Below are 18,747 nucleotides of genomic sequence, written 5' to 3'. Positions count from 1 at the left end.
AAGAATGAACGGTCTGTTTATTTGGTCTTATTCACTACGTTGTAACCTCGGAGGCTGGTGAGGAAGGGAAGGGGCAGCTGGGGTGAGGCGAGTGTGGGGAAGTTGTGCAAACAGACAAACCAGTGCTACAGACCCACAACAGTCTTTCAAGCCAGCAGAAGTAAAAAGCGCAGTGACCGCCACAAGGTACTGAGCTCCGGGATGCTGGAGCCTTCGCTCTCCTGTGTGCTGGGCAGAGCCTTGCATCAGGACGGGGCTGGGATCTGGAGCCAAAAACACGACAGACCTCATGAAACGAGCTCGGCTGTTTTCCTGCTCTGCCTCCCTCTGCCCTGGTGGTGGTGGGAGAACGAAGGGGCAGGGTCCCAGCTAGAAAGTTCTCACTCTCCTCTCTCCTCAGGCTCTGGCCAGCTTTGCCTCTCATCCTGAAGCCTCTCTGATCCCTTGAGTTGAAGGGGAAGGGCAGATGGGGACAATATGAGGAGTCCTGGGGGAGAAGCTGCTGCCTGTCAATGTACAGCAACACAAAAACCACCTTGAGGTGAGCAGGGCCTGGTAAGATGAAGGGCCATTGGGCAACAGCCATGAATAAGGAACAGCTTTTTTTTTTTTTCTATAGGCAAAGGCTGTGGCTTCACAGGTCTCACAACAGGTCATCCCCAGGGCTGCCTGGACGCAGTTCCCTCTGTGGCAGAAGGCGACAGTTCTTCTCTGTGAGGACAGAGGTGGAAAATCTTGGGCCTCCTTGCACCAGGAGATGGGGGCAAACCTGCCCATGGGCAAGCAGCAAGGAGGGGCAAGTGGTTCAGGGGTCCGTGTTCTCCGTCATGCCATGTCCTGTCCCTTCCCCAAGCAGGACTGTCTCCCTGTCTCTCTTTGAGGCTGACCCATCCCACCAGGTTATAGCAGCAGGTTATAGGAACCCAGTGACCAACTGGGTTCAGGAGCAGGAAAGTGCCGCTGGTGTCACTCCCAGGGATCCCTTTCAGACTTACTCACTTAGAGAAGGCTGCATACACGTTTCTTTGTCCGGGTGGGCTGCGGGCAGAGGACTGCTCGGATGGCCTCGTCAAACACCGTCTTGAGGCCGCGCTGCGTCAAAGCCGAGCATTCGAGGTATTTCACGGAGTCTGTCGGGAGGAAAGCAGGTGCTGTAATGGGGAGGAAGGGAACTGGGGAAGGCGGTGGGGGTACCCAGGAATCTGCTGCCGAGGGTGCTCAGAAGAGAAACACACAGAAGGAATACTACAGATAGCGTCAAGCAGAAAGAGATGCATGGGCCTGTTTCACCAACACGTTTCTGGCTCACATCACTTCACAGCCACAACACTCTCCTCCCTCAGTGCCCATTTTACAGTGTCCTGAGGCACCTACACACCACGGAAACACCCCCTGAGTCTCGTCTTGAGATGAGGTCTCAGGTCTCCTCAGGTTCAAATGTCATTCAGACTGCCTGGCCTCAAGCACCTCTGGTGGCATCTCAAATCACATGGCACCTCCCTTTTGGGACTCTGTACCCCCAAATTCTCAGAGGCGTTGTGCTGGAAAGCAAGGCACCTGGTTTTTGCCTGAACTGAATAAACACAGCACAGGTGACCAAAGCCATTAAGCATTACCAGGACACACTTCACTCGCCCAGGTAGTCTTGACTTGAGGACAAAACTTGCCAGCTGTACAAGACCAGAGTTTGCCTATTCTCCACTCTTGTAGCCAGAGCAGAGCCATCACGTGAAGCCGGCTATGTTATCCTGACCGGACACCCTCTCCTCCAAACTCCCGGTTGAAAACTTCTCCCTCAAGCTGTGTTTCCCAGCCTCTCTCCTGCCTCTGCAAGCTCCATTTGAGAAGAGAGGTTACCTGGAACAGGCATTTGTGCATTTCCCAAAATATGGGAGGGAGCTGATGCCCCTGAGATGAATGGTGGGGTGTGACACACATACTCGGGGGGTTGCAGGTATAAGCCCCACTAGTCAGAGGCAGGGACGGGAAGCTGCAGTTGCAACTCTTCCTGAGAGATGTTAGAAAACTCACTCTCTTCCGCTTCTTTCCGGATGTGGAGAAGAGGCCTCTGCCCACACAGCAGCTGCGGCTTTCACAGAAAAATATTGGCCCAAATAGAAATAGCAGAGTAAAAGGGGAGGGGAATGAGCAAGAGAGTATTTGTGCGTGTCTATATAGTGTGGTGGCCAGAGGGAGGCAGAAAACAGAGGGTTGAGGCTTCCTCAAGGAGCAGATCTCCTTCCTGAGTCTCCTGAAGGGCATTTTGTCCCATGACCCTTGATGTGTCTCCCTCTGTCCCTCAGAGATACCACTGTGAGATATCTCTACAAAAGCCTCATTGGGCTGAGGGGAAGCCCTTATCTTCTGCCTCTCTCCTTTCAGTAGGTCCAAGATGTTGCCCCAAGCACATACCGATTTCCTTAGCCAGAGCAAGGCCCTGAGGATAGGTAATGGGGGATAGCTTCTTCTCCTTCAGCTTCTCAATGGTGTCCTTGTCATCACGAAGGTCCAGCTTTGTGCCCACAAGGATGATGGGAGTGCTAGGGCAGTGGTGCCGCACCTCGGGGAACCACTGGCAAGGGAGCAAAACGGCAAAGATGTGAGAAGTCACACATACGGGCATGCACAAGGGAAAGAAAGAGGCACCCCTGAAAAAATGTCAGCAAGGTAGCTAACACCCTGTCCTTCCTCGCAGCCCTTCCATCCAGTGTTGGGCACTATAGCCTGGCCCAGGCCAGCCCTTGTTGCTGGGTCCTCATGCGAAATCCCTGGCATGGAGCTCAAATTCTGTTAAGCAAAAGCACAAGCTGCCCTTCACCCTTCATGGCTCCCTGGAACCCAAGGAGGAACCTGAAAGTGGTAGGAAGGAAATACTATGTTGTTCTCCTCCTCATCAATCTCTCCCTTCTTGCCTCACTTCCCATCCGAAGGCTGTGGGTACCTGCTTCTCATACCCTATGGACTGGTCCTGCTTGTCTGTGCTGTGACAGTCTTGGCTGGAAGATGCCGTCAGAATATAAGCCTGTGGTCCCACAGCTCAATAGCCCACCAAGATGAATACTAGCCTGTAAATGGGGTTGGCCACTTTCTTTGAGATGACCCAGAAAAGACATCTGAAGGAGGATCATATTTTAGTCCCTTCTGATTGTCACAAAAATGATATTACCCCTCTGAATCTCGAGGTCCTGTTAGCAGTTTCCACCCACAGTCACTCTCTTTGCAAGACCACCACCAATCTCACCCTCCTTAACCCCTAATGGACCAGGATATTGTGTCTCACCTTAGCACGGACGTTTTCATAAGATGCTGGGCTGACAAGGGAGAAGCAGATCAGGAAGACGTCCTGTAGGCATACAACCATGGTGTGGAGTTAGGATGAAAGCATGGGATTGCATGACAGGAGACAGGGAGGGTAGAGAAGATCTGGGTGGGCAGCGTCGTCCCTCTGCAGCAGAGGGTCATGCTAGAGAAAGCTGTCTCTCACAAAGTAACACAGTCCTGACTGCTGCTAATTGCCTCCAGAGGAGAGAAAGATATTTGCTCCCCTGACTCATGGTAACCATAGACACCACTATCAGAAGAGCCAAACGTTTAACTACGAGGATGGGGTTTTTGCGGTAGGCACAGTCATCCTCATGGGAAACAGCCTGACAGCGTCCTGCTCATTTCTCACAGAACATCGTCGAGCTTTCAGGCCAGAATAATTTTGCCTGCTGTTGAGACAGAACTAGGCTCAGCCCAAAAAGTGCACACGCAGGATGTAAATGAGGCGGAGTTTTGGTTATCCACGTAAGCGCTTCTCCTGGGCATGGCAGAATATAGACTTCCATTAAAAACAAAACAAAAAAACCCAAAACAAACCAGCTCTTCAGGGTTATATTTATTTCATCCAACTTCACCTAGCTAAAACAAGGGTGTCAGGCCCAGGCTATCTGTTTACATACTTTTACAAGTATCAGAGGCAAAAACCTTGCAGAACAGTTCCCCCACCTATCCTTGGGTTGTGTCCCAGGGTGGGTGCAAGCATGTTGTTGAGAAATACATCTGCTTGCACTGACTGCAGAAGGAGCCTAGGCAAACAGCTTATACCAGGAATTCAACTTTTAGGTGGCTGAACCTAGCTGAAATAAATAGTGCCCTCAATTCCTAGCCCTTTTTGTTGCAATGGCAACCTTCAGACCAACGCCTGAGGCAGCAGGGTCTTTCTGAGCTTGCCAAGAGACTGCTTAGAACAACATCCTCCAGAGAAGGTGACCTTTAAACCCTGAAATCACTCTGTCAATGTGGTTAAAAACTGGTGAACACAGTATCTGAGACATCCATTTGTTCTGCTAGAGGCTTGGGCTTAGTTGAGGCATCAGCAGATCGAATACATGTGTCCATACATCAGATCCCTTTTAAAAGGCAGAAGCCAGAATAGCGGGGTTTGCAGAAATGCAAGAAGCTCCTGTGTCAGCTCCTAAATTCCCTGAGCCACTTGATCTTCACAAAAGGAAGGGTTTTTACCAGGGCTGTGTAAGGCATCTGCCCCACACTGAAATCAGTGTCAGCTGGGCTCATAAGTACCTTCAGCTGGGCTCATAAGTATCTTTGAAGATATCGGTTTTGTTGGCAAGTTATACGAGTAATGAAGTTTAGATAAAGGCTCCAAAAGACTCTCAGATATCTTTTACCTTTAGGGTTTCAAGGCACTTGTATATCAACAGAGGTATTCTCAGAAGGAGGCAGAGAAAGACAGGAACAGCCCTGTCACTGTTTTGATAAATGTTGATTTTTGCAGTGGGGGATGGAGATATATCTGAGGGAGGAACAAGGGAGGAGGGGCATGGAGTGTGACCCACCGTCTGCGGGTAAGAGAGCGGCCTCAGCCTGTCATAATCTTCTTGTCCAGCAGTATCCCATAGCCCCAGATTTACAGGTTTGCTGTCAACCATCACGTTGGCAGAATAGTTATCGAACCTGAAATTCAGAGACATAGGCTGTGACTCAAACAGGAGAAGAGGGACCCCTTCCAGTAGTGTTGGTGGGGTTCACTAGGTGCACCCACGAGCAAAGGGTAGTGATTCCTCTTCTCAGCTCACCTGGGTGATGCTACCTTACCAAATTCCCATGCAGCATCAACCTCCTTCCCATCACCCAGCTGTCCTGGACAGGTGTCTGGCTGCAGCGCCACCTTTGCCACCTTGTGTGCAGATCCATAAACCCTTCAGTTTCCCACTTCTTTCCCCGGTATCCTTCTCACAACTGCGTCTGCTCTAGCCAAGCCCCTGTCTTTCTTTTGTGCTCTAAACCCCAGCTTTCTCCTTAAAAGTGAAGAAGAACCCACGTCTCTAGCTCTCCCAGAGCCCTGCACTCCTCAACAACCCTGCTGGAACTGAGACCAATGTGCCAAGATGTGTCCCTTTACTCTAAAAACCCAGCATGGAATATTTGAGAAGAGCTATCAGGATTGCATGCTTGGGAGCAAAGACTTAATGGAAAAAAAAGGATATTAAATCAATATAGATGTTCCTCCCCTTGTCCTAGAAAATTTTATTTCTGGTTCCTTTTGTTTTGTTTTTTTTTTTCAGGCTAAGGTGAGGGAAACCAGTGATGGGAAGGAACCAACACAAAGACCTTGTGAATGTGCTCACAGCATACGCCGCTGTTGTAAGATAAGCCATGCGGTCCAGGAGCACAAAATGGCCTCCCTTTCACATCTCCAGACACAAGCTTCAGACAGTAGGAGAAATGGTGTGTGACACACAAAACACATAGCCACTTTGTGTCTACATGCTAGGAAGGGATGGTGCCCCTCCACTTCTGAGAAACGATGGGTTCTTGCTGCCACAGCCATTTTTTTTCAATGTCTGCTGCAAATTGCTCTGGAGAAAAAGGTGAGGCTCTGAGATTTTCCTGTACCTGTCCTTCCCAAGGAATCTGAACCTGAGCTGGTGGTCTGACACACTGTGCCTAGCTCCTTTTCCCACTTCGGTGAGCATGCCGTCATACTCCACATCCCAGTGGTGTGGTATGTGTGGTGTGCATCCCCAAACATATCCCCATGCACTGTGGGGAGACAAATGCATCTGACTGCTCAAACTAAAGCAACCCTGATTTTGTTCCTTATTCCACCAGTCTTTAGGTCTGTCTCAGCCTCATGCATACATCTGCTGGATTGCATAGTGCTTCTACTCTGGCATTAAGCTGAATCCTGCACTCTTACCATCAGGGTTATCAGTGCCTGCTCCAATGACAGTGGGTGCCTTGGTCAAGGAAGGAAGTGGGGAGCCCTGTCCATCCAACTGTCTCCTCTTGGGTCTGGCCCAATTTTTACTGCCTGGTGCCTGGTTGTTTTGCCTAGCAGGACCCCGTCTACTACTTTTAAACTTAGCAGGCAGATAGGCTTGGTTTGTGTCTCCCAAACACCCCATTTATACCAGGGTTTTATAAGGCCACTTGTGCTGGTGAAAGGTGACAGATCCAAAGTGTAGAGGCACCTTCGCTGGTTTGGCATCCCTTCCTGGCACGGAGATCGCGACCCTGCCTTCAGAGTGCACAACAAGGGGTTTCTGCACCCCATTGCACCCTGCTCTCCATGCCTCCCACCCACCCCAGGCCCTGTTTATGCATCACTCACACAGTGGGGATGTATTCTCCTGGGAAGGCATTGGTGGTGTAGCTGATAAGGAGACAGGTTTTCCCCACAGCTCTGGAAGAGAAAGAAAAAATAGCACAAGTTATGGTAGTGTAGGCAATCTTGCTAGGGTAAGATGGGGATGGGGCAATCCTTCCACACCTCTAAGCTAGCCCTGTCAGGAGACCCCTGGCAGCAGAAACATTCACAGGACCAGACAGCGCATAACCGTAAGTTAGACAACCAGCAGGAAGAAAGACAGGATGTCACCCAGAAATGTTTGTTGTCTTTGAGCACGAAGGCTTGTTTTTACGTTCTGGTACAGAGATCACTCAGCTAAAGCGCATCCACTCTGAGATGGAGGCGAAAGCCCATTTTCCAGTGCGTGCACGGTGCTGTACGCTCACAGCCATGGGTAGGTGTATTGATTCGGTGTGGGAGTGCCATGACAAAGCTGCCCAGCCAGCTACAGCCCCTGAACACAGGCACTCCAGCCTGCTTCTGCAGGTGCTGTGGCCAGGAGCTGGTAGCACCTCTTCTTGATAGAGCCACAACACTCCAGCCTTGCCTGCCTGCGGTGAGCTGCAGCTTTGCCCGCAGAGCGAGCTGTAAGTGCCTCTCCCTGTGGCTGCTGGAGGCTGCTGGTGGTGTTTCTGAGCTAGAAGCTGGTGCTTCCTCCCTCCTCAGCCTCCCCCACACTCATGCTGCAGCAGGCTGAAGCAAAAATAAGCCAGGGTAGCAGCACAGTCCAGACTGGGTGAGAGCGTTGTTGTGAGGGAGGTGGGAAAGGGAGCAGTAAGGCTATCAAGGGGAGGAGAAGGTGTCGTCGGCAAGGTGTAAGGCTATGGTGAGGGCAAGAAGTGGAGAGAAACTGGAAGAAGATAAAGCAGCCAGGACAGGTGTGGGATGGAGAATCCTTCTCCTGCTGGGCTGCTATTTCTCAGGTCTGTGCAGCCTGGGAAAGTCTGGTCATGTTTCAGTTACAGCATGTGTAAAATGGAGGTGGTGAGAACAACCTGGCTCCTCAGCCTACGAGCACAGGATGAGGAAGATGTCTTTCCCAAGGGGAAAGGCTGGAGTCTCGCTGCTGGCGATGCTCCAACCACCTCAGCTGTACCTGCAAAGTCCTCCCTCGCAGCCCTGCAGCCCTGCCTTTTTGTGTGCCACCAACAGGCACAGCTGGCATCTTCTCCCTGGTCCTGAGGCACCTGCCTTGGTCACTGCACTGTGGGGCAGCTGAGAAGGAAACTGAGCTCTTCGATGTGCTCTGACACTTATTTCTTCCTTCTGCCACCTCCCTTTCTTAGATCCTCCTCTCTCAGTCCCTTCTCTTTCCCCAGCTCCCTTGCTTCCCTCTTATCATAAAGATATTGAGGGATGCCCATGGAGGCTTCCTGAAGCTCTATAAGTAATGGCTCAGGAGATGTATGGGACTGTGGGTGGGTCGGTCATGGAAGCGGGAACGGTTCTGAATTAGTGTGGTTGAACAGAGAGGAGCAGAAAGGGTCAGCGAAGGGGTGAAGGTTACAACAAAGCTGTTGAGAGAAGAGGTGAGGTTAGCGGCACCTGCAAGTTCCTGGGACTGAACTCAGGGAGTGTTAAGAGGTTGGTGATGTGTGATGGAGGGAGCTATGGGGCCAGAACAGCTATGGGGCAACATGAGGGGCTTAGCTGAGTGAGAGCAGAAGGTCCTGTGGTCAGTAAGGTTGAGCAAAGGAAGGGTGACATGGCTGGTATCACTGGGAGGGAGGTGAAGGGTGGTGAACCAAGAGCTCAGAGCAATGGGGAGGTGACCGGACTGCTGTGTTGCAAGATGGTGAGAGGGGAGGTGCAGTGTACAGAGAAGCAAAATGACAGGACAGAAGATGTTTAAGAGGAGTTGCAGTCAGAAGGGCTGAGAGCAGGACGTGTTGTGGGGTTAGCCACGATAAGAGGGGAATGCTGCCTTGAAGGATAACTACAGAGTTGGTGCAAGGTGTGAAGGGGAAACTGGGGGGTTAACAGCGCAACAGATAAACGCCCAGTGGATTTGTTTATCCAGCTCTAGCTTGCTGCCTTCAGGGGACTTTTCTTAGAGGTAACGGTGTTTATCTGGGGCTCTGTCCTCCCTTGTCCCTTCTCCCTGTCCCCTTGCTCCAGCCCCTGAGAGTATGTCTAACATCTACTGTTATGTTTGCAGATGTCTGCTTCCCCGGGCGAGTTTTGCAGGAGGAAGTGACGGTGGGGAGCAGGGCTGCTGCAAATGTCTCTTCATCTGCTACCTGATAGCTGCCCCAGATAACAGGCTGGCCAACTCCTAGCTGGGAAATGAATTAACCTACTCCATGCCAAGTGTGGACTCTCCTCCCCTCCCTCTCCTGCATCTTACTCATCCCACCGGGCAGGAGGAGGCCCTGTCCGCCCCATCCCTCCCACCCCCGGCAGGACGGACTGCTTCACTTATTGATGGCTTAGATCAGGCCATTTCCAGGGATGACAGGACATGGGCAGTGATGCTGTCATGCTATGAAGGCAAGGTTGTGTTACCTCCCACTCCCAAAGTAGCATATACTTGCGCATATCTCAGTGGATAGAGCTCCTCCTCCTTGTGACCAACAGAAACCCCTTGCCCAACAGTCTCCCCCACAGCCCGATGCAGAGATAATGCACTGAGAAAAGGTGAACACAGAGATACTGGCAGACATCTCATCAGGACCACAGTGCCGTGCCCTCTCCCCGTCAGTCCCAGTGAGCAGATGGCATTCAAGGAGCCGTTCGCCTGCAGGAGAGCGCTTGCATCTCTTGGGTTTTAAATCTGACTCCTGCCTACAGGTTGAATCTGGCAGCACCACCACCACCTCCTGTGCGTGGGACAGACCCGCTCCACTTTCCATGCCCCCTTTGCAGATGCCCTTCAAAATGGCCTCTTCCACACCCTACCCAGAGGAAGGTCCCGTGCCCTGGGGAGGGAAGAGCGAGCGAGAGAGGGAACGCAATCCGCAGGAGGTCAGAAGCAAAGCCGGGGAAGTTTCACCAAGCAACCACCTTCTTTCTTGCCCCTTGTCACTGCCCCTCCCTCCCCGCATCCCCAGCAAACCAGCGGGGTACCTACCCGTCTCCCACCACGACACACTTGATGGCTTGCATGTCTCTGGACCCGTGGCAGAGGACAGCGCCGGGGGCAAAGCTAAGTCAGGCCAAGGCAAACAGTCGACGGGCAAATTTGGGTATCAGCCCCTGTGCTGCAGTGAGCAGCAGGTTGCAGGGAGGGAGGAAGTGGAAGAGGGAACTTCACTCAACGATCACCCTCCGGTCCTTCCTCCCCTCCCACCGCTGCAGCAGCCCTGTGGCTGAGGCCGTTAGCTGAAGGCGGGGCATGCATGACTTCATGGTTGGGATCATGACTGCTGTAATTTTTTTTTTTTTTTTTTTTTCTCCCCACGTATCTCACCCACTCCCTTCCCACCCCATCCCAGCGTACGGCTGGGGGCACCAAACTGCTTTTACAGGGGAGCTGAACAAGGGCTAGAAGCTTGGGGAGAAAGCAGAGGGGTGGATTTCCTCCTCCCTCCTTTATCATGCAAACTTTGGAGGAGGTGCAAGCGGGGAAGGGAATCTGAAGTGGGAGCAGTGGGGTGACGTGGGGCAATGAAGATTTTTCAGGTCTTCCCGGCGCCCCTGAGTGTCAATGGCGAAATGTCACAAGGAACAATGTTTTCTGTGAAGGCTGAACAAGGAAGTTAAGCAGCCTCTAGGAAGCAGCAGCCACCCTGTGGCTGCTCTGTCCCTCCTCTCGTCTGGTGATAAGGTCCTACCGCACTTCCCCACCTGCCCAGATTACTAGTGCAAAGAAGTATGGTGTGAACCCGTGTGTTCACCACGAAGTGGAGCAAATGCATCGAGGGATGCAATGAACTGTTTTCTTTCCCCTGCCAGTACTATGAGAGCCGAGACTGGTGGATGAGAGGAGCCCCCGCAAACCAGCTTCTCCCTGTCCACCCTCTCTCCTACTTCTGTGCGAAAGCAGCCAGTGGGAGCTGCTGCCAGACTTCTTCCATCTTGTCATGGAATCACAGAACGGTTTGAGTTGGAAGGGATCTTTAAAGGTCATCTAGTCCGCTCCCCCTCCAATAAGCAGGGACATCTTCAGCTAGGTCAGGTTGCTCAGAGCCCTGTTCAACCTGACCTGGAATGGTTCCAGGGATGGGGCATCTACCACCTCTCTGAGCAGCCTGTTCCAGTGTTTCACAACCTTCATCATAAAAAATTTCTTCCTTATATCTAGTCTGAATCTACCCTCTTTTAGTTTAAAATCATTAGCCCTTGTCCTATCACTACAGATCCTACTAAAAAGTCTGCCCTCATCTTTCTTATAAGCCCCCTTTATGTATTGAAAGGCCACAATAAGGTCTCCCCGGATCCTTCTCTTCTCCAGGCTAAACAACCCCAGCTCTCTCAGCCTGTCCTCATTGTTCTCAGAAGATAAAAGAATTTTAGAGCTAAGCAGCGAGGAGAATAAGGAAGCAATCACGCTGAGAAAGAAGAGACAAGGAGTAGAAAGATCCCAGGAGGCTCTACTCCTTCCTTTCCCTTCTCAAAATGAGGGTCTGCCTCCTCTTCTTCCCTTCTCCTCCCATGCAACACTAAGCCTGGAAAAGTGCCTATGTGTGCACATCTATCTGTGTGCTCCAGCCTGAAGGGATGAGTGGATGGGCAGGAGATGCATTTTGTAGAAGAAGGGATGTGGTGACACAGAATTAATAAGAATTTCCAGGCTTTGTCAGGAGACCAGTTAGACCAAGAACAGCGGGTTTTCAGCTGGGATGTTCCTGAAGGAAGGAACTCTGAGGGGAAGTGTTTCTCCAAAGTTTGGTGACCTCTGTGCTGCTGCAGCCACGGGAGGCTGTTGCAGCCAATCTACTTGGGAGAAATGCTCCCCATCCGTCACTCAGCGCTGGCTGCAACCCAGAAACCTTCAACTGTGGAACGTTTCCAATTCTTGCAGCTATTTCCGAAGCACAAAGCGACCAGCTGTACTAGGTGTTCCCTCTGTGGGTGGTAGGGAAGGGGGAGGAAGGAAACCCACTGACTCCTCTGCAAGTGAGAGCAGGAACAGGCCATAGGAATACAGGTCAGAGAAGGACAGAAGGGAGAGTGACAAGGCTGTTACAGGGAGAGCAGCAGCAGGAGCTGGAAAGGGCAGGCAGGTGTAAAATAGAGCGGGCCAGGAGATAGGGACTCAGTCAGAAGAGAAGACGGGTATATCTGGCTCTACAGAATGCTACTGGTGGATGGAGAAAAAACATTACAGCTCCCTGGGCAATTGGACACATTGAAAGGTCTGTGGGAGACATCTGGGTGCCAAGTGAGGGCCCATGGAGCTGGAACTGGTGGAGTCCCTAAGGATTCAGGGAGCTCTAGGTTGGGCAGGCAGCCTGGGACAGGCAAGCAGGAACCTAACCCCGTTCCGGGCATTGCTGAAACTGCATTCGGAATCAGCTTCTCCGAAGGAACATTTCCACTTTCACCAGATCTTTTCTCTGAAGGTTTCCAATAACCCTTATGTGCCTGGGGAGAAGCAGGGTGGGAAGAACAGAGAGTGAACACCTGGGGTGGGAAGGATGTGGGCTGAGGGCAAAAGAGCTGGGGAGAGCTGTGGAATACCTTGAGTTTTACCTGGGATGGAGTAACAGTCATGTGAGGATACTGGGGCTAGGGATGGCATTCAGGCTAAGGGAGACTGGATGGAAAACCGGCTGGTGGCACAGAAGGACCTGGTGGCAGGGACAAAAAAGGACCACTGACCTGCTGAATGCTGCTGTGTGCTTTTGTCCTTGTAGTCTGGCTTGTGGGACTGGCAGCATCAAAAGGACTGGAGAAGAAGACAAGTTAAAATTGGTCAGGGAGGAGGGTCTGTTGTTGAGACCCCACATCCAGGTGAGCCTCATGTCAAAGGCACTGTAGTTTTGTATGACGAACAATGAGCTGTGGAAGTGCTGGCAAGAAGGTATACCTCCAACCCACTTCTGAGCAAATTACTTTTGGAAGATCATTGCCTGCTACTGCTACGGATAGTCAGTTCTCGTCCAAGTCAGAGGTCTGTGCTGTGAATCTATAAACATCCCTCCTCTGCCAGTGCCTCTGTAGAGGGATGATAGGGATCTACATAAAGGCTTTTTAGGGTGTTTCTTTCCATCATATTTAAATTATTAAAAATGGGATATTACCTTCAAATAATACATATTGTAATCACTCTGAGAAAAAACCTCTCGGTTGTGCATGCTGCAGGAAAGGAAAGGAAACTGCAGGAAATAGGCCTGTAACCCCCAGCTGAGCACAGACAGATCTGCTGCTGCTTTGATGTCCTCTCATACCACCAAGAGGTGCTCTCGACATGAGTTTCCTTCTGCATGTGCAGTGGGGCTGAGGGGAGGCAGGCACCCATCTGGGGTTTCTTGTTCCCTTTGCTGAGTTTGAGGAAGATTCTAATGGGAAAGAATTGCTTAGTGAGTCAGTTTTGCTCTGAGAGACTTCCAGGACCCTTGTGGGACGGCGGGCAAAGGAGGAAATGCGTGATACCAGTTTCCCCCCCCCAAGGATCCAAAGCAGTGAGGACTGCTCCATCTCTCCCTCTCATTCTGTGGGGTTCTGCTCCCTCAGGGAGGATGGGAAAAGGGTGAGGGGGGCTCGTTCAGAAATGATGTTCATTTCTTCACAGCCCTGCACAGGAGGGCAGGAGCTGAGCAGGTTTGTCCTTCAGAACAGACAGTAGCAGGGGGAATCCTTTCCTGTGCGGAACACAAGGCTCATTTCTTTGCACGCCCAGGGCATGGCCACAGCAGGTATTCTCATTACCCTGGGCCCTGATGGGATTTATTTTATGTGAGCTATCGCTCAGGCAATCCTGAGTGGCCATGAGACCTTTTCTGTGTGTGCTGGGCCTCCACCAAGGAAGAGAGTAATTTGCTTCAGCCTGGCTGGGCTGCAAACTGTCCCCACTTGCTATATTCCCCTTTTTGCCTCTTCCCACTTCCCCATTCACACAGCTTTGTACCATCTGCCTCCTGCTTTTAGTTCTTGCTTTGCTGCTTCTCTTCACCAAAACTCCCACCCCTCCCTGTCGCTGCCCCCCTCTCCCCTCACTGCTGTGGTTTCTCACCGCCTGCCATGCTTGGTTGAAAAGCCTGCCCTGAATTCAAAGCTCAGGTCATAACTGAAGTGGGGTGATGCACCTCAGGCCATGACGTTCTGCAGTCCCTGCTAGAGAGGCTGCAGAGTTGCTTCACATGGGGTCTGTTTTCTAACATGGCCATACCAAGGGCTTCTGTAGCCTAAATTTACCCTGTCAAGCAAAAGCTTAGGAAAAAAATGAAGTTTCCGATCCAGCCTCACTAAACACAAACTACTTATATTTACAGCATAACTCATAAGCAAGTCAACTTGCAAAGATTGTTTACTGAGTCTTGGACCTGTCTTACTCATGGGCTTTTCTGGAGACCAGCCCTACTGCAGTGAGGGGCAGCTGGTCTATTCCTCATACATTGTGTCATGGACGCTCCTCTGTCTTCAGAGTGTGACCCTCTCAACCTTTCCAATTTGGGGCAAAATAGCAGGTCCACTGCCATTCTCCTATCTGGAGCACTGAAAGAGGTTCACCTCCTCCACCTCTTCTCCACTGTGTGCCTGGGTAAGTGGAAGACCATGGCACAGACTTTGGTCAGCAAGTTCTTTGTGATGGCTGATTCACACTTGCACTTCCCTCGGCTGAGAAGTTGTTTGCAGACTCTAAATCATACTGGGTTTTTATGGCTTGGCCTTATCTGCTTCTCTGTGCTTCTGCAAGTCCCCAGTGATTCTGATATGGATTTCCACTCTTACAGACATTTTGTTCTCAGCCAGTGACAACTCCCATCTTGCTGATACCATTCCGTTACTTAATGGTGATATACAGATCCGTATCTGACTGTGCATCCTTTCCCATGAGGTGCTCAGATGGTTCAACAACATTTTTCATCTGCCTGTTGTAGAAGGGAGGTAACAGGGACTAGAGATTACATGTGTAAATTCTAACTTGAGTGTCAACTGCTTGACTTGAATCCCCTGCCTGCTAGCACTCTTCATACGTTATCAGATGCTAGATATACTATGTTTTGTGAAACCAGATCCAATACATATCTTTACTGGTAAGCTATGGTATCTTCTAGGAAGCCTGCATCAGGGAAGTGAAAAGAGCTGTTTAGAGCACTAACGACATCTATAGCTACTCTGTTTTACAAGACTAATATTTCCTGAACTACCAAAGTAAAATCTTTTGCTTGACTTATACCATTTTTTTTCAAAGGCATAAAGCTTCAATTTTGCTGCACTTCCGAGTCTAACAAAAAATCCCTCTGGCTCTTTATTCAAGTTTATCAGACTCTAAGTGACCCTCCTGTAATCTTTATAAGAGGTTTTTTTATTTCCTGTGGCCTTTTGTAATCATCATCTTTCTACCTTTAAAATAGACTCCAGCTCCTTGAATTTGTAAAAGCAGTTCAGAATAGGCTATTCCAGGTACTCTGCACTAGTAGCTTTACTTACTGCCTGCATGTTTGCATCCTGAGCTACTGCTCTGGCTGTCACAGTCTGTGTTGCTCCTCACACTGAACAAGGATTATTTTATTCCAATTGTCATATGAAAAATCCTGTTATTGTCTTTGCTCTAGTGCTGTTTTACCTTGCATCAAAACACCGTCTGTGCAGCTCATAATCCCCACAACACTGTGTAAGAAGTGCTACACTCTCTCCTGACATACTGCAGTCCCTAAACGCAACCTGAATGGCAGTCTAAACCTCCTGAAGGGGCTATTGAATTTGTACAGACCTGTACTTTGTCTCTCTGTGAATAGTTGTGGGAATACAGTCGACATGTTCAGCACAGAGAAATATATGGCATGCTGTCATTGTCTTTATCCCCTTGGAAGTAGTAGGAAATATCTATATTTCCTTTTTATTTACAGAATTATTTTAAGCCTATACAAAGTAGTATAAAAGTGCACCCACGCTGTTGTTTTGATATTTTCCTTTGTGGCCACCAGAACAACAGATATTTCCAGCTCCAGTTTAAGTCCCTGTGTACAGTCAGGGAGCATCCTGGGAGAAAAAATGGTTCGTGGCACAGGAGGCACAGGGAGCAGCCTGGAGTACTGCTCTGCAGCAGTCTGCCTAATCTGCCCATGCCTGACGACGTGAAAGCTGCTGGACCAGCCTGGATGCCCCCGTTGCACACACTCCCACCTCTTGCCTGCACAGCCCCAGCCTGAGTTAACCGCAGCTGGGAAGGATGTGCAGTGGCAGAAGCAATTACTGGATCTAACCCCAGTCCTGTATCAGAAGAGCTGATTTCCAGGGATCTGCTTATTCCTGTCCCTATTCCCAACAGCTCTGGAGGCACAGGAGAAGCACTGCTTTACCTGTGGGTGGTGGATGTGAAGGCGTGTGATAGCAGGGAACAAAAAGGGCCAAATCTCACCCTAATCCAACCCAAGGCATATCTGACCTGTCCCAGTCCCCTTCACTTACTCTGATATTATGTCATCCCCTCAACACCCACCCAGTCCTCTTGTCCTCTTGTTGACATCTCTTCTTGCACAGCTAAGAGAACTTTGTTCGCACTTCTGAGCCAGGTACATCTTGGAGCAAGGAGTAGCCATTCCCAGCTCTACTCTTTGCCTTGTTGAAATAATCTCTATCACCTGGAAAATGTTCTTTGGTTCTTCCTCCAGTCTGCTGCACTTCCAAGGACTGCATTCCTTGGTGAGATATGCCCTTGATCTCATCTGGGTTGCTCTTTTCCCAGATGTTGCTGTAGTCATCACAGTGGGGTTTTTTAATGTATAGGCCACAGGTTTCTCTAGAAGGAGGAAGATGCCAGCATCAGTGCCCACTATAAGAGTCAGTTCCCTGGATGTGGGTATCTTTCAGCATAAGTTGATTTTTGCTGCATGTTGGATTCTCCTTGCTTAGGCTGTATCTGACCTAGGCTGTATCTATGCTGGCCTTGTTGACACCACCAGTGGGAGAACCCATGTGCTCTGAGCCACTGGCTATGGGCTAACTCTGGCCACACTGTATAGCATTTAAATCTCATCTCCCCTAGGATCCATTTGATGTTTCTATGTCCCTGGAGCATAATTAATTTTTATGTGTTCTTTCTTGGTTGCTTGTTTGCTTGCTTTTTTTTGCTTGCTTTTCTCCTTGCTAGCTTTCCTGCTTTCTTCCTCTCCTTTTTTCTTCTCCTTTTTTCCTCTCCTTTTTCCCTCTCCTTTTTTCCTCTCTTTCCTTCCTTCCTTCCTTCCTTCCTTCCTTCCTTCCTCTCGTTCTCCCTCATTCTCTCTGTCTTTGCCAATTCCTTTGGGTCCCGTCTCCCCCCCCTTTTCACTTGAAATAATGAGAGGATTGTGTTGTATCCCTTTAATGGTATTTTCATGCCATGACCACAGAACATGTGTTACTTACCTTAAGGGCATTTCCAGACACATTGCTGGCTGGGGTAGTGTTGGTATCCACCTGAGTTCACTGCAGATCTGTATTGTCTGTCTGGGATGCTCAAGCAAACTGACCTCTCATCTAGGTCTAGGTTTCCTCAAGAGAGCAACTGGTTGTTTTGCTCCAGGGTAAGCTTGGAACCAAACTAGTTTGTGCACTATGTGAATGAGTGGGGGACTAAGGACCTGGAGAGGGAGACATACTTACCCTGCACTTTGGAAAGAATGAGAGATGCTCTGGGCTTAGTTTAGTTATATCATCCTGTCTCACTTCTTGTGTACCCTCATGAGAGAACATCTCACAGGTGTTTCATTTTTACATGAAACAGATTTATGCAGTTTTTTAACGGTGCATTTCCCATTCAGACTCCTCTGGCTGAAATAACTGAAAGCATTTAAAGCGCATCAAGGCCAACCACTGTTAAAAGCAAGGCTACCAGAACCAGGAGAATGCAAGTAGTGGAGTTGATCGTTGCACTGAATTAGTAGGTAAGGTCTCAAAACAGGGCAGTCAGGGATTCCAACAGACAGGCAGTGAGAAGGAAGCATCAAGATGTTAAGAGATGAAGCAAGTATGGATTAGAGACACAGGTAGAGGTTTTGCATTGCTCTCTGTTGGAGTGGCTAGGAGTGCTTCTGCAGTGCACAGAGGCATCCATTTTGGTGTCTGCAGGGTGCTTGTGGTTTGACCTGCCCACACACACGTATAAGAACAGCCCTGATCAAGCTGCCTATATATGTCACCTATCTTTGAGGCATGCAAGATCAGGTCTTCAAAGGAAGTGCTTTAGGTTGGCGTGCCTGCTTGATGTCAGCTGCAATACAGCTGAAACAATTTTTTTTGTGGAAAATGATGATGGAAGGACTGGAGGTGATACCCTGGACCCAGCCCCAGTGCAGGAATTGGGACAGTGGGCCAGACCGTGTGGCGGTGAATTCTCCTCTGATGTGGCCCAGAATCTCAAGACAGAAATTGAGTTTACAATGGGTGGGATCTTGGCAATTTGTAACCCAAAGACAGGCCTCTGATAAATTTTAAGCATGGATATTGGGTGTAACAAAGGTCAGGCAGACAGGTTAGAGCAAATGCAAGAGACTGAAAGGGAGGGCAATCTGTGTCTTTCTTTGTGAGGTTGAATGACTCTTAGCTAGAGTGTTCAGGCAGATCCTACTCTTTGCATCAAGCCTTTTAAAGGCCCAGTTTTCTCTCCAGAGGATCTCAGACCAGACTTAGTTAATGGGAATGTGGGAACATAATAACTCGTCCTTTCTGAGTGAGTCAGGGACCTTCAGCCTCACAGGAGCATATTCTAAATGATGGCAATTGTACATAGATGCTAGCTCCAACTGTGTAACAAGTCAGAGGATCATTTCTTATTTTTCTACACATGCAATGTTCTTCCAAACTCTACCTTGCTGTCTCATGGAAAGATGGTAGGAAAAAGTCTGGACCTGTTTTGCTGTCCTGCTCAAGGCCTGCTGCGAGTACAGCAACAGGTCAGGGTGCTAAGTATGTAGAGCGCTTCAGAGGTAAGTGTTCACGCATGGAGAGGAGCCATCCCTCTACAGCTTCAGTCCCGCTAGAGGAGGCAAGAGCCCTGTTTGGGCATCACACCTGGTTTGAAT

General features: G+C 49.8%; 1 protein-coding gene across 2 annotated transcripts; it reads right to left on the bottom strand.

The window, feature by feature from the left end:
* On the bottom strand, positions 1–9,918 carry RAC2 (Rac family small GTPase 2). 2 transcript variants are annotated; one of them, XM_009925994.2, is made up of 7 exons: positions 9,708–9,918; positions 6,620–6,691; positions 4,842–4,959; positions 3,281–3,343; positions 2,413–2,572; positions 996–1,130; positions 1–263 (listed from the first exon to the last, which is right to left on the bottom strand). In XM_009925994.2, the coding sequence occupies exons 1-6, from the start codon at positions 9,740–9,742 to the stop codon at positions 1,000–1,002; spliced, it is 579 nt and encodes a 192-aa protein (XP_009924296.1). In that variant the 5' UTR covers positions 9,743–9,918; the 3' UTR covers positions 1–263; positions 996–999. The 2 variants fall into 2 exon arrangements, with proteins under 2 accessions (XP_009924296.1, XP_069663403.1); XM_069807302.1 differs by having other exon boundaries at positions 1,000–1,130; positions 9,708–9,915.
* Between the last annotated feature and the right edge of the window lie 8,829 nt (positions 9,919–18,747).

Source organism: Haliaeetus albicilla, chromosome 19 (genome assembly GCF_947461875.1).
Source record: "Haliaeetus albicilla chromosome 19, bHalAlb1.1, whole genome shotgun sequence".
In the NCBI taxonomy this organism is placed as follows: Eukaryota; Metazoa; Chordata; class Aves; order Accipitriformes; family Accipitridae; genus Haliaeetus; species Haliaeetus albicilla.
Note: the sequence above shows the minus strand (reverse complement) of the source record. Positions and strands in the feature narration are given on the sequence as shown.